Here is a 12499-nt window from a genome sequence, read left to right on the forward strand (position 1 = left end):
GACCATCAATCCTCTGAAAACTGCACAAACATGTCCACCAGGCATTTGGAAGGATGGCGGTCAGGGGAACATATGGTAATATGGAAGTAAGGAGGGATATTCAACCCAATGTTAGGTTAGCAATAGTTTCTCTTCTGTTTAAGGTGGCTTTGAAGATTCCTCAGCTTAAATTTAAAGTCACAATGCTATTCTCCAAAGTCTTTGCCTCTAAAAGTTTCTCCTTTGCCTAGGGAGGTATTGGTATTCTCACGTTACATTTGCATGTCATTTCAGATATGGTAGTGATGACTCCTGAGTGTCTGTATGTATCATTAAAATATAATGCAAGAAACAGCTCTCAGCTGGGATTTGCTTTTACATCTGATTTCTTTTGAAGAAAAATCCCTCAGCTTTCTTAGAAGAAATATTCCCAGACAGGGGAAGCTTTCAAAATGGAGCTTATTTACCACTACCTATATGCAGAGATAACAGAGTAACAACAAAAAGAGTATAGAACAGCAAACAACATTTAAGAGTATATAGCATTAATACCATTAAATATCAGGGAGGTACGAGAATGCAAAGAATCTTGCTTTATTGCTCTTTATGTAAGGTATATAACTTTTGTGTGTGCACATATTTGTGTGAGCAAAAGAAAAATTAAAATTTCAATGAATGGGAGAAATGATGGTTATCTGGATCAAAAATGATTTTAAAAACAGTGTTGCAATCTTTACCTCCTGGAGATGGTGGAAGAGGAGAAAGTGTGCAAGATTTTCTTGTCACCACTGACATTCTGCCTTGAGTTAGCTCAAAGTGTGATTTCTGTTGCTCTTCTTTTTCATTTATTCCAGCATAGGTTTATTTGAGCAGAGATGGTTTGGAAGGGGCATTAAACTCTCTATAAAGACAAAAAGCAGTACAGGTCCTCCCCAGGTTAAGAATGCCCAGGTTACAGACGATCCATAGTTAAGAATGGAGCCTATTGTAGCAAAATTTGAGTTAAATACACAATGGTTTGTGTTCATTACACAATACTACTTATACAGTATTATATAATAATACTGTTCTGGCTTACATACATATTTGATTTAAGGACAGACCTTGGAAACGGAATTTGTTCTTAAACTGGGGACCTCCTGTATTTCACCGATCTTTTTCTAGACATCTTTATCTCCTGCACTACTCTCCTAAAGTGAGCTAAGAGAGTCTTTTACTTCTGAAATGTGGGATCATGCTAAGAAAACCCTGGGTTTGCTTAGCCAGGGTTCACTAAGTAACAGTTGGATAGATTCACATGACATGCTAAGCCATAAACCACAGTTTAAAAATAACAATATGTGTGTTTGTTGAACACAGTAAGTCAAAAACAAGAAGCTGCATTATGCTCAGCAAGCTGCATGAACCAGGTCTGTTCATGTTACCCTTTCCATAGGAAGCAATTCTGCATGTCACTTTCTTCCCTAGGCATAATTATAGGGAATAGCATAACGGAATGCCCATTACACCAATCTCAGTTTTTGATCTTAAAAAACTGTTGCCTGCTTGACAAACAATAAAGAAAGGGACAAAGAGTCCAAGACAATTTTGTTAATAGAGTCTGCTTATGTCACATGTCAATAATGACTGCAAGAATGGGAAGGCCAAGAATGCTGGATAGAAAAGAGGAAAGTAGAAGTCCAAGTTAAGAAGTAACATGAGAGAAGGAAGAAATATGAAGGGAGAGGGAGGTTACAAGAAGAAGAAAAAAAGGGAAATTGGCTAAAAAGAGAAGCTGGGATACTGCTTTTGTTGCATCACAGTTAGAAGGGACCACTTAGCTGTCCAGTCCAACTCCTTGCTCAGCGCAGGAATCCCAGAGCAATGACTATATAGCCTACTTGAACACTTGAACATATGCTGTGAATGGGGAGCCACCACCCCTCTGGATGATTGGTTCCACCATTGGTTCTTACCATTAGGACATTTTCCCAACATTTATTCAGAATCTGCCTTCCAATAACTTCAGTTAATTATTCTGTGTCTTGCATTCTGGGAGGAGGGAGAATGGGGCTTGATCTTTGTCTATGTGGCTTTTTAAAGGTACTTAATCAGTAATGCTATCATATTCCCTACAATCAAAGATAAACATATCCAACTCTTTCATGATTATTTATTTGGCTTAGTTTCTAGTTCCATGATCATCTTTGTTTTATCTGATTCTGTTCCAATTCTCTGAATCCTTAATTAATGGTTAATTAAACTGTGGGAATATGTTTCAATATCTAGAATAACTTCATATCTAAAAAGTAAATCTGATGTACAATTTAATCTTATTTGGAAACCATTTCTGGACTATAATTCTATATATGGAATTATTCAGTACCCCAAATTTGGGTTCTAGAGTTTATATTTTAAATGGACATTACAGATTATTTTCAATATTTTTAAATGTATTGTTTCCTATTTATATCTTTTCTTCTTCCTGTTATTGATTTTAATCTTGTTAACCAAATATTTTTACTGTTCAATAGAGATATCTATTGACTAGAAATTGAGTATGAAATGTGTTATAGCTTTCTAAGTTGTTAACAGTATATTAGAATATATTAACCATATGATGTTTTTGGTCTGGTGGATATTCTTGATTTGTTGGCCATTCACCTGTATTCTTGTGTGTGTGCGCATGCGCATGTGTGTATTCTATCTTACTATATTCTCTATATTCTTTAAAAAGTATATTTGTATCAATTTTATTCCTTTTCCTTTCTTCTTTGGATTATAACAACACATTAATGTATGCTGTCTTATATTCAGTTTACAATCACTGCTAATTCTTTTTCACAAGTGCTTTTATCAACCCAGGTATCTCCCATCCTATACCCGTGTATTTGTTTCTTTGTTTTCTAAGTGAAGTTAAATTTATTTTGTTACTTTCAGCTCTTTTCTACAACTTATCAAGATGGGTTGGACTTTTATTTTTACGTTATTAACTATCCCATCCATTTATTTATATTTCATCAGCGAATGTGCTAAACATTCCCTCCATCTCTCCATCCAAGTCATTAAAGAAAATATTGAAGAGCAGAAAAGAGGAGTAATCATTGTGGTGCTTCACTTGACAATGATTTAATGAGCAACCATTGATAAGAACTACTGAATTTCAAGCCAGCTGTATAATTGTGAAGGTTATCCAATAATTGTTCTCAGCCCAGAGGTGGCAGTTATGTAAATATATAATGTTCTGTTTCAGGGCAACCAAGCACCATGTCAAGAATTTGATAATTTGCATGAGAGACAGAAGAAAAAAGTGGATATATTCTTACTGACTGTGGGGAGTCAATTGTCTTGTGTAGTTTTATTCTTAACTGCAATAAGATTCTTATCTAAGCCAAGCTGCATCAGTGAGATTTTTGCCAAATGTAGCCTAGAAACTGAGCCAAGTTGAGAAATATCAAGAGATCTGTGATTTATTTATTGCAAAGTCCTAGTTGGGAAGCTTGACAGTATCCACTTTATTGTCATGCCATCCAGCCCACACTTAAGTAGCTTGTTTTTCAGCATGCCTTTGTCAAATGTTGTGTTGAAGTCAAATATATCCTACATCTACAGTATTCCCACAATCTATTAAAAAGTTACTCAAACAAAAAATGGGGCAAGATTTGTCTGGCAAGACTTGTTTTTGACAAATCCATGCTGACTTCTGGTAATTACTGTATTTTTTCAAGATGGATACATACCAATCTCTTTATGATCTATTTTACAATCTTCCTAAGTATCAATGTCAGACTGATTAATCTATAGTTTACTGGATCTTGTTTTCCCCCTATTTTGAAGTCAGGGACAATATTTGCTCTTCAGTCATCTAGCACTGTGGTGGTTTTCCAGGATTTCTCAAAGATAATGCATAACAGCATGAGAGACAATCCATGCACAATATCATGATGTACACAACATCAATTTCACACCATTGTGGCTCCTACAAAGAGGGTTCAGCCAGACCATCAGCTATTTCCTTCAGCACCCCTGGAGGTTGAAGATTTAAATTCTTTCAAAGTAAAGAGCTATTCCCTGATGAAGTCTCTATCAGTTGTCAACTTCAGTTTTGCCCCTTCATCTTAACATTGTTTCCTGGTGGAACTTTTTTTTTTTTTACTGCAGAAGACTGAACTGAAATAAGAATAGCTCTACCTTTTCTTTGTTACTTCATAGGTTTTTGTGTTTCTTTTTTGCCTTCTTCCTTGAGCAGCTGATACACTGAATCTTTTCTTATCCTTTTATTTTGAATTGATTTAAAGAAACCCTTTCTGTTGCTATTCTTAGCTTCCTTGCTAACCTCAGCTTAATCCAAGCTTTTGCTTTCCTGACACCAGTTCTCCACTTCCAGGCTACCTTTCCCTTGGGGCCTGGCCCTCTTTCCATTTCCTGTAAATCTTATTTATAAATCAAACAAACAAAGATCTTCACGCTGACTTCTTCGGCTGTCCTCCATTTTTTCTTCTCATTGGAATTGTTTGCAGTTGTGCACTTAATATTTCCTTCTTTAAGAACTTTCATCCATCTTGACTGCCTTCTCCCAAACATAATCTCACGGATCTTTATTAACATACATGTCTGTGTGCAGGATTTTTCAACATGGTGCCTCTCCTAAGTTACTATATATACTTTATCACCACAGGATTGCTTCATGTCCACTGAAGATTTAATTCATTTTTCCCAATTCAGCACCTTCCAAATTATGCATAATTACCATTGCTTCCACCAGGAGTGACTATGTGATCATCAGCCATGCTCCTTGGCATAATGGGAATTATAATCCCAAACATCTAGATAACATCAGCTTTAGGGAAGCTGTTTTATATATGGGTAGATGGATATGAAAGCAAGTGCTTCTTCAAACATGACACATTTTCAGCAGATATTAAAACATTTTTTCTCATTTAATGTAATTTTGACTAATTTCCTTGAACAAAATAGCAAGAGCAAATTCCTCTTGGAGGCTGAGAAAACTTGAAATTATACCATTTAATACTTATGAGAAGTAAAAATGGATTGTAACCTGTCTCCCTTATATTGCTACATTTCTTCTTCAACTTCTCTATTTATAATTAATACATCTCTTTATCTTGTTCCTTTTGACTATCTTTGTTCTTCCCAAGTTAAATTATTTACTACCCCTCTTTTTTCATTAAGATCTCTTTATCTTGTGAGTGGCTTCATTTTATTCTGAAATCTCTGCTGTCTAAATGCATGATCAGATGATATTCACTACCATACAATTTAAAAATCCCACTGCATTCATGAAAATCATTTGGCTCTGTATTTATTTGATGATAAAGTATGTCATGTGGATATGAAATTGAATCCAAGAGATATGAATTTAAAGGTCTGACCACCATCACTACAGTTCTATATACATCATTCCTATTAGACTAGACTTTAACTAGGCCTGTCAGCATACAAACATTTAGTGGGTTAACATTTTAACCACATTAGCTAAGAAACAACTATCAAATAGCTCTGGACTGTCAGTGAAGAAAACATTTTCAAGATAAACATGTACAAACAAGCTGAAATATCAACTGGGAACACACATCATCTAATCTAAATTGTATTTGCTTTGATTACTGTCAGACCTTTGAGATAAGCAAAGTGAGGAAACAGGAGTAATTAAGAGTCTTGGAACGTACTTGAATGTGGTTAGGATAGTGTAACAAACTCTTCAAAGCTTGTCAAATCCCTCTTTACTTCAACTTATGCCTAGCTCAATCGAAGCAGAGTTCTTTTGGGTTTCTCACACTTTCTACTTTCCCAGGACTCAGATATCTTTTCTGTAACTGCTCAGCATTCCTTTCCCCTTCTTTGAGTCAAATCCACATTCTATCACAGTAATGTCTCTGCATATTGTACAAATTTATTGTAGTTTATTCAGTACATCAGAGTTACAAATCACGTGTTAATATGAAATATGACTCCAACGACCATCTTCTTGAACATGCCTCCATAGATTATGACCCATTAACCCAAGCACTGCTCCAAAGCCTTATCTGTGCTGTGCCCTTCTAACTGACTAACAAGCTGTGTTTAGTGGTTTTAGGCAACAACCAAAGGAAGTAATTTAGCCAGTCTTCTGCTGACATTTTTGGCTTGTGGGCCAAAAGGTATGAAAACTTGCCTTAGCGGATAAATGGTATGTGTACCTTTGAGTTAGTTTTGACTCCTGGTGGACTAGTCCCTGCAGTTTTCTTGGTAAGGTTTTTCAGAAGTAGTTTGGCATTGCCTCCTTCCTAGGGCTGAGAGAGTGGGAGTGGCCCAAGGTCACCCAGCTGGCTTCATGCCTAAGGCGGGACTAGAATTCATGGCCTTCCGTTTCTAGCCTGATGCCTTAATCACTACACCAGCTGATAAATAGATAAGTGAACATTCTTTATTTATTTAATTGTAAATGACTGTATGCTGCTTCAATCATAGCAACTCTAAATTGTTCAATTTCCCCTTACCCCATCTTTTTTTTCCAGAGATAGTTCCAGTTAAATCACATAGCACACAACCTCCACATTAGCTGTATGCCTTTGTTCCCAGACTGCTTCCCAGTGGGAGGCCACTCCTGAGAAGCTCGCTGATCGGTATCGGGGAAACCATGGGAGGGAGGCTGTGTTCCTTATAACAGAGCATCAGGCAGTGCCCAAGGACTACAGGCAACCCATGGCTTGGTCCTTCCTACTCCACAGCATCACCTCTGGTGATCTGTAACAGATTCTCCGATGCTGAATGGCAGAAAAGCCATCTTTTTTTTTTTTAATTATGAGTTTGGTTTTTTTGTACTTTGTTTACATGAAATAATACATTAATAATGACGCATCACCACTGGTGTCTCTGGGCCCTAGAAGGAATGACCAATTTACTGAGACTGCATGATGCGTAGAATTAAAGTAAGGAGTACATTTGGCTGTAGCCAAAAATTATATTGTCCTTTCTTTGTGAAACTACTCTAATTCCTTCTATCATTCTCTTTTTGACATTACTCTCTCCCAGCAGCAGGCTGCAGGGAAAAGTGAGATGACACTTTTCAGTGCTCTGACCTCATTCAGAGGACTTTTGACATTAGAGCCAAATACTCTTCTAGGATCACAAGTTGATTACTCCTGTCTTATAGGGAGATGGAGCCAAATGTGCCTTCTGCTGTATATTTATAACATGGCAAATTAGTGGCAGAGTTCATGCTCAATCACAGCTTATCTAACCAAGGTTTACCAGCTATGTTCCAATTGGCTGTGTTTGTTGTATTAAGCCACAAATCAAAGTGAAGCTTGCATGTGTGCATACACAGAGATACATATATGAAACATGTCTAAGCAGTGCAAGGTGTGACTAAGTGCAGTGGAAGAGCACAGAGATCAGGCTCATAATGTGTAATGGATGGCATGAGGGGGGAAGATTCTGGAATGGAAGTTCAAGGTTGTCAGGAGGGGAGATGTGTAATAATGTGTAATAATACCTTAATGTGTAATAATAATTAATGTGTAATAATACCTTGGTAACAGAAAATAATTCCATGTTATGTATATCTTTTACACAGAATGTCCAACTATAGTGCCAAGATCAGAACTGTATTATTATTTTATACATTGCTATCAGTGGATATTATGCCTTATGGAGCTCCATATGTAAAGAAAGAAAGGTTTCTTCTCCCAAGAAATTGACCATTTAAAACAGAGTGGGACTGTAAAACATCAGAGTGTGTAGGAAGGCTAAAGAGGTGGGAATGGCCATACTGAATGCTGGAAAATATAAATACCACCTGATAATTATGGTTGGGAATGGGAATAAGGAGTTAAGCCACACAGAGAAAGATGGGTTTGAAGGAAGAGGGAGAGACAGAAGTGGCATTGCATATATAGTCAAGGAGGTGGTATTTTATGATTGGTTTATTAGCAGAGATTTATTTAATATTGAAATAAGCCCACTGACTTCCAGGTGAAGTACAGAAGAAGATCATATATATTTTCCTAAGACTGGGAGAAATCTCGTTCAGCAGGAGCTCATACATAATGAAATAGGATAAATCACAAGAGATTAAGTTGTCTTTATTTTATAATAGGTGTGCCCTTTCCCAAAGGAATGGCAGATGTTACAGAATCATGGCACTCGGCTCTCTACAATGGAACATCATATTTGATCAAATGACTGAATTAGCCATTAATGCTAATACTCTTTTCCAAATTGACTGTACAGAAATGTCATTATTATTAAAAGAGTATTGAACAACAACAAAAAGTGCCAAGGGGCTTGCCAGCCACCCTTTCATTTCTAAGCAAGATGGATTTGTTTCTCTTTTGTCCTGAGAGGATGGATAGTCTTTGGAGGCTAAATGAACAATCCTGAACCAGCAAACTTTGTGATCCTCAGGAGTATCTTTATGTCTGTGGACACTATCCTTGCAATTGCAGGCTCCTTGCCTCACTTTCTCACATGCATTTGTACATGTGTGTGTGTATTCACACATATTTTTCCTAGGAAATAACTATGATGTGCCACTGCAGCTCAGGTCTTTGTTTGAAAATGTGCCTCCTGCCAAGAAAAAGACAACTTAAGAAGGGATAATACTGAGACTTTGAGTTTGTGTGTGTGGACACAAAAAGGGTAATCTTCTAGTGAACTTGTGCTTTGTCTCTGATGTCCTTCATGGCAGCCAGTTTGTGAATGCAAAAGCCCCTAGCAGCCATACCAAGTGATGGCTGTCCACATGCTTTCAAAATTCTGAATCTGCTTATTATCATGAAAAGGTTACAAGTATGCAAGCAACAAGGCCTTGGAAATTATCTTGTAGCTGTAAAAGGTTGGTTTTAACATTATAACTTTAAAAGAAGGAGTTATATTCAAACATCTGCCTTCCCCATCCAGTAAGAATGAAAGTGGAAACTAACTTATTCACCCTCCTCCTTTATTACTTTCTCATTTTTGTACTTTGTTACTATGCACTACTGCTGAACATTAGATTCGAGAGGTTGGCTATAGTTGCATAGGCTTCCTGCTCAAAATCAAGAGTTTGATGCAAGAGTTAGATTATATAAGGAGCCTAAGAGGGCAGAGCAGCAGCTGAAGAAATTATCTTCCAAGATGTGATGGGCTCTTGGGACTAATGAAAACAATTCAAAGGGACAGAATTTTCCTCACTCTCCCCCTTTATATATTTAAATTACTGGGGGGGGGGTTAGTTAAGAGTGCAATGCTCAGAATTCCCAGCCAGCATCACCAGCAGGTGATAGCTGAGTCCTTACTGAGAAGGTGCAACCCTAACACATCAGCTTGGGAAAGGCAAGACTCAAAGGTGATGATCACAAGCATGCAGAATGTCTCTACATAACACACTTTTCTGTGATCTACTAAAGTTATCCAATTTCTTGGTTTGCATGACACATAGAAGCATAAAATAACTTCATAGGTTATCCCACCACCTTTGATAGAAACATGGCTGCCTAATTTGTGGTTCAATGTGCTATGTGAAAAGCGTCACAGTCATGTGCAGAGCACAGATGGGGCTCTGGATGCCATTCAGGGAAATAACTGGAACATATCCTGAATTGTAGAATGGAGAAAATAAATAGGAATACAGGAACAGATCAGCCAATGCTATAATGTATGGCATCAGCAATAAGAATCAGATCCTTTTCCAAGATAAATACATCAGAGGTGCTGCTTAGTCTTTCAATAGTCCTGATAATTTCTCATTCATGCTGCCTTTAAGGTACAATCCTGTACATCACTTATTTTATGGTGGCATTTTGTGGAACTCACTTCTGGACAGATGTGCAAAAAAATTTCATTTATTAATGCTGCTTTTGAATATGTTATCTTTTAGCTATGTTTTAATTGCAAGGTTATTTCCTTGTTGGGGAAATACCTTTATTTTTATCTTGGGCTTTTTTCCTAGGTCTAAATATAAATGAAAGAAAAGTTGCATACAAAACATCTCTGCAATCCTTCCATCACTTATTTTATGGTGGCATTTTGTGGAACTCACTTCTGGACAGATGTGCAAAAAAATTTCATTTATTAATGCTGCTTTTGAATATGTTATCTTTTAGCTATGTTTTAATTGCAAGGTTATTTCCTTGTTGGGGAAATACCTTTATTTTTATCTTGGGCTTTTTTCCTAGGTCTAAATATAAATGAAAGAAAAGTTGCATACAAAACATCTCTGCAATCCTTCCACTAACCTTAGATTAAGGCCTTGAGAGTTATTTCTGAGAAGGTATGCGAGAAATTTCACTGAAAATAAAAGCAACTTGTAGTAGCTCTAATCTGATGACAGCAATGCTACTGACTGGGAACTGTAACAGCTGTCATCCCTATAATTTGGACAGCACAGGGCAGGGGTAAGAGCTAAGGTTGCAAGGAAAAACCTCTTCCTAATGCCTATGAGCACATCAAAGCTCTCCCAGATCAGACCAGAGGGTGCCTTGCAGGAGGTTTCCACAGCATCTCTATCCTGCCCTTTCTCCACTGAACAGTTAGGAATTTCGGCCACGCTACAGTGTTATGACCCATTATGGCCAATTTAATCAGTAACAACCATTATTTGTTATCACTTGTAATATTTTTGTTATTGGTGCTTTAAAACGTATTTTTTCTTATTCTCTGTAAACTGCCATGGGGATTGAGGCAGCAAATTAATTACATGCAGGCATGCAGGCATACATAAATGATGATAAGGTCTAGTTCGGGATTTTGTTTTGAGCCAGAACCGCGCAGTCCACCCCCGGGGATCAAGCCCAGAACTGCGGCTGCAGGAGCGGCGGAGTTAGGCCAACCCGCTGAGTCTTCAGGGCCAGGGCCAGGGCCAGGGCCGGAGGCTTTCCCCAACCTACCTGTTCCTGAAAACGCAGCTCCCTTTCTCTCTCGCCCTGCATAACCCCTCAGAAGAAGCCCTAAATCTCAGCTGGGTGAATGCACATAAGCTCGCTTCACCCGGGAAGGAAGGCAAGAAAACAAAGCAATCTCTCGGCCCCGGTTAATGCCGCGCGGCCAACAAATATCAAAACAAATCCAGACAAGCCGCGATCCCCAACGCTACACAGGAAGGGAATCGACCGCTTTTTAATCTTCAGCCACACGACCCCTAGTCCCCTCCTCGCCCTCCCGAAGCGCCAGCCCCCGACACGTGTCTCACGCAGGAACTGAAAGCACGACCCCGCCCTCCGGCCTGCTCTCACGTCAAACGCCGCGCGTCACCGACGGGCGTAAAGCCTCAAAGAAGCGCGCAGCCCTTTCATCTCCGCCGGACCCTTCCAATTCCTACTCTCCCGTCGCCGGCGAGGGGCTTCCCGGCTCGCCTGCTCTCCGATTGCCAGTCGCTGGGGAAGGGCAGCGGCGCAGGATTCCTGCCTCCTCACGGGCCTCCGTCGTACTCGGGGAGGTACGCGGGATGGGCTCAATCCAGCCTTTGCCTTGGTTAAGACGCGCTCTTCTTAGCACCCGGCTCCTGCGGCGCGCTCCTTCCGAGAGCGCGTGGTTGCTGCTTGGGCCGCTCCGCGCCTCGCGGGGGCTCTCCGAGGGGCGCAGGAGCTCCTGGTCGCGGCTGCCTCCGGGGCCCTGCTGGCGGGCGTGCTGCCCTCGCGCCGCCTTCTTACCCTCCAGAGCGAGGACAAGTGCGCGCGAGTCTATTAGCGGTTGCGTGGTAGCGATGGCGGCTTTCGGAGACCCTGTTCCTGTCACTGGATACTTACTACCAGCGGCGGCGGGAGCGGCGCTTAACTGCGGCCGCTGGCACGTTGCGGAGCCGGTCCGCAGGAGGGGCCAGAGGGAAGTCTCGGCCAACTCTCCTCCCGCCCTGCTTTCTCGCGGCTCGCCGCCCCCGAAGTCTCTCGGCGAGCCCCGCCGCTGCCATGGGCGTCCTGGACAGGCTGAGGAAGGACTGGTTCATCCTGGGGATCGTCCTGGTCATCACCGTCGCCAAGCTGGAGCCGGCCTTTGGGGTGAAGGGGGGTAAGTCTGCCGGGAAGCTGCCGCCTGCTTCACACGCGGGGCTCGCTTGTTTGCAAACAAAGAGACAAACGGGGAGGCTTGCCCCCGGTCTGAGCCGAAGCCTGGCCGCCGTGCCCCCCCCTCCGCCCCCAAAGTCGGGGCTGAGTCGGGCGGCGGGTGTCCCTGCGTGAGCAGGGCAAGAGTTTGCCCTCGTAACGTGGCAGCGCCATTGGGGACCGGCTGCTACAGCATCTGCCTCTTCCCTCGGATTGCTTTAAATCACCCCCTGCAAATAGTACGAGCTCTGCCTTCTTATCGCTCCTCCAGTGGAGGGTCGGAGCTTCCCAGGACTCAAAACTCCTGAGCAGAGTTGCAGTGACACGTTGCACGCCGAGTGAGCGAACAAGCAAGGAGAGATTCAACTTCCGCCTGGGAGAATCCAGCGGCAGTTGCAGCAAGGCAGAACTCGGGTCTCTGTGTGTGTGTGTTTCAGCTGCTGCCCATGTACGCCTAGAGGAGTTCACACACCCCTTTAGTGCAAGCAGTATCGCCCCAGTTACAGTACTTAATGACA

General features: G+C 40.9%; 1 protein-coding gene across 5 annotated transcripts in view; it reads left to right on the forward strand.

Annotated features, from left to right (window-relative positions):
* The first annotated feature begins 11613 nt into the window (after positions 1 to 11613).
* Positions 11614 to 12499, forward strand: part of SLC10A7 (solute carrier family 10 member 7) — a 151680-nt gene continuing 150794 nt past the window's right edge. Inside the window, exon 1 of one of the 5 annotated variants that reach the window (XM_088132787.1) lies at positions 11614 to 11946. In XM_088132787.1, the coding sequence (XP_087988913.1) occupies positions 11847 to 11946 (100 nt within the window). In that variant the 5' untranslated portion in view covers positions 11614 to 11846. The remainder of the gene's footprint in view (positions 11947 to 12499) is intronic. The other 4 variants (XM_088132789.1, XM_088132788.1, XM_088132786.1 and 1 more) reach the window with 4 other exon arrangements.

The sequence above is a fragment of the Python bivittatus genome, unplaced genomic scaffold (assembly GCF_059951505.1).
Source record: "Python bivittatus isolate LINGU-HERP-01145 unplaced genomic scaffold, Pbiv_v1 ctg000070_np1212, whole genome shotgun sequence".
Taxonomy (NCBI): domain Eukaryota; kingdom Metazoa; phylum Chordata; class Lepidosauria; order Squamata; family Pythonidae; genus Python; species Python bivittatus.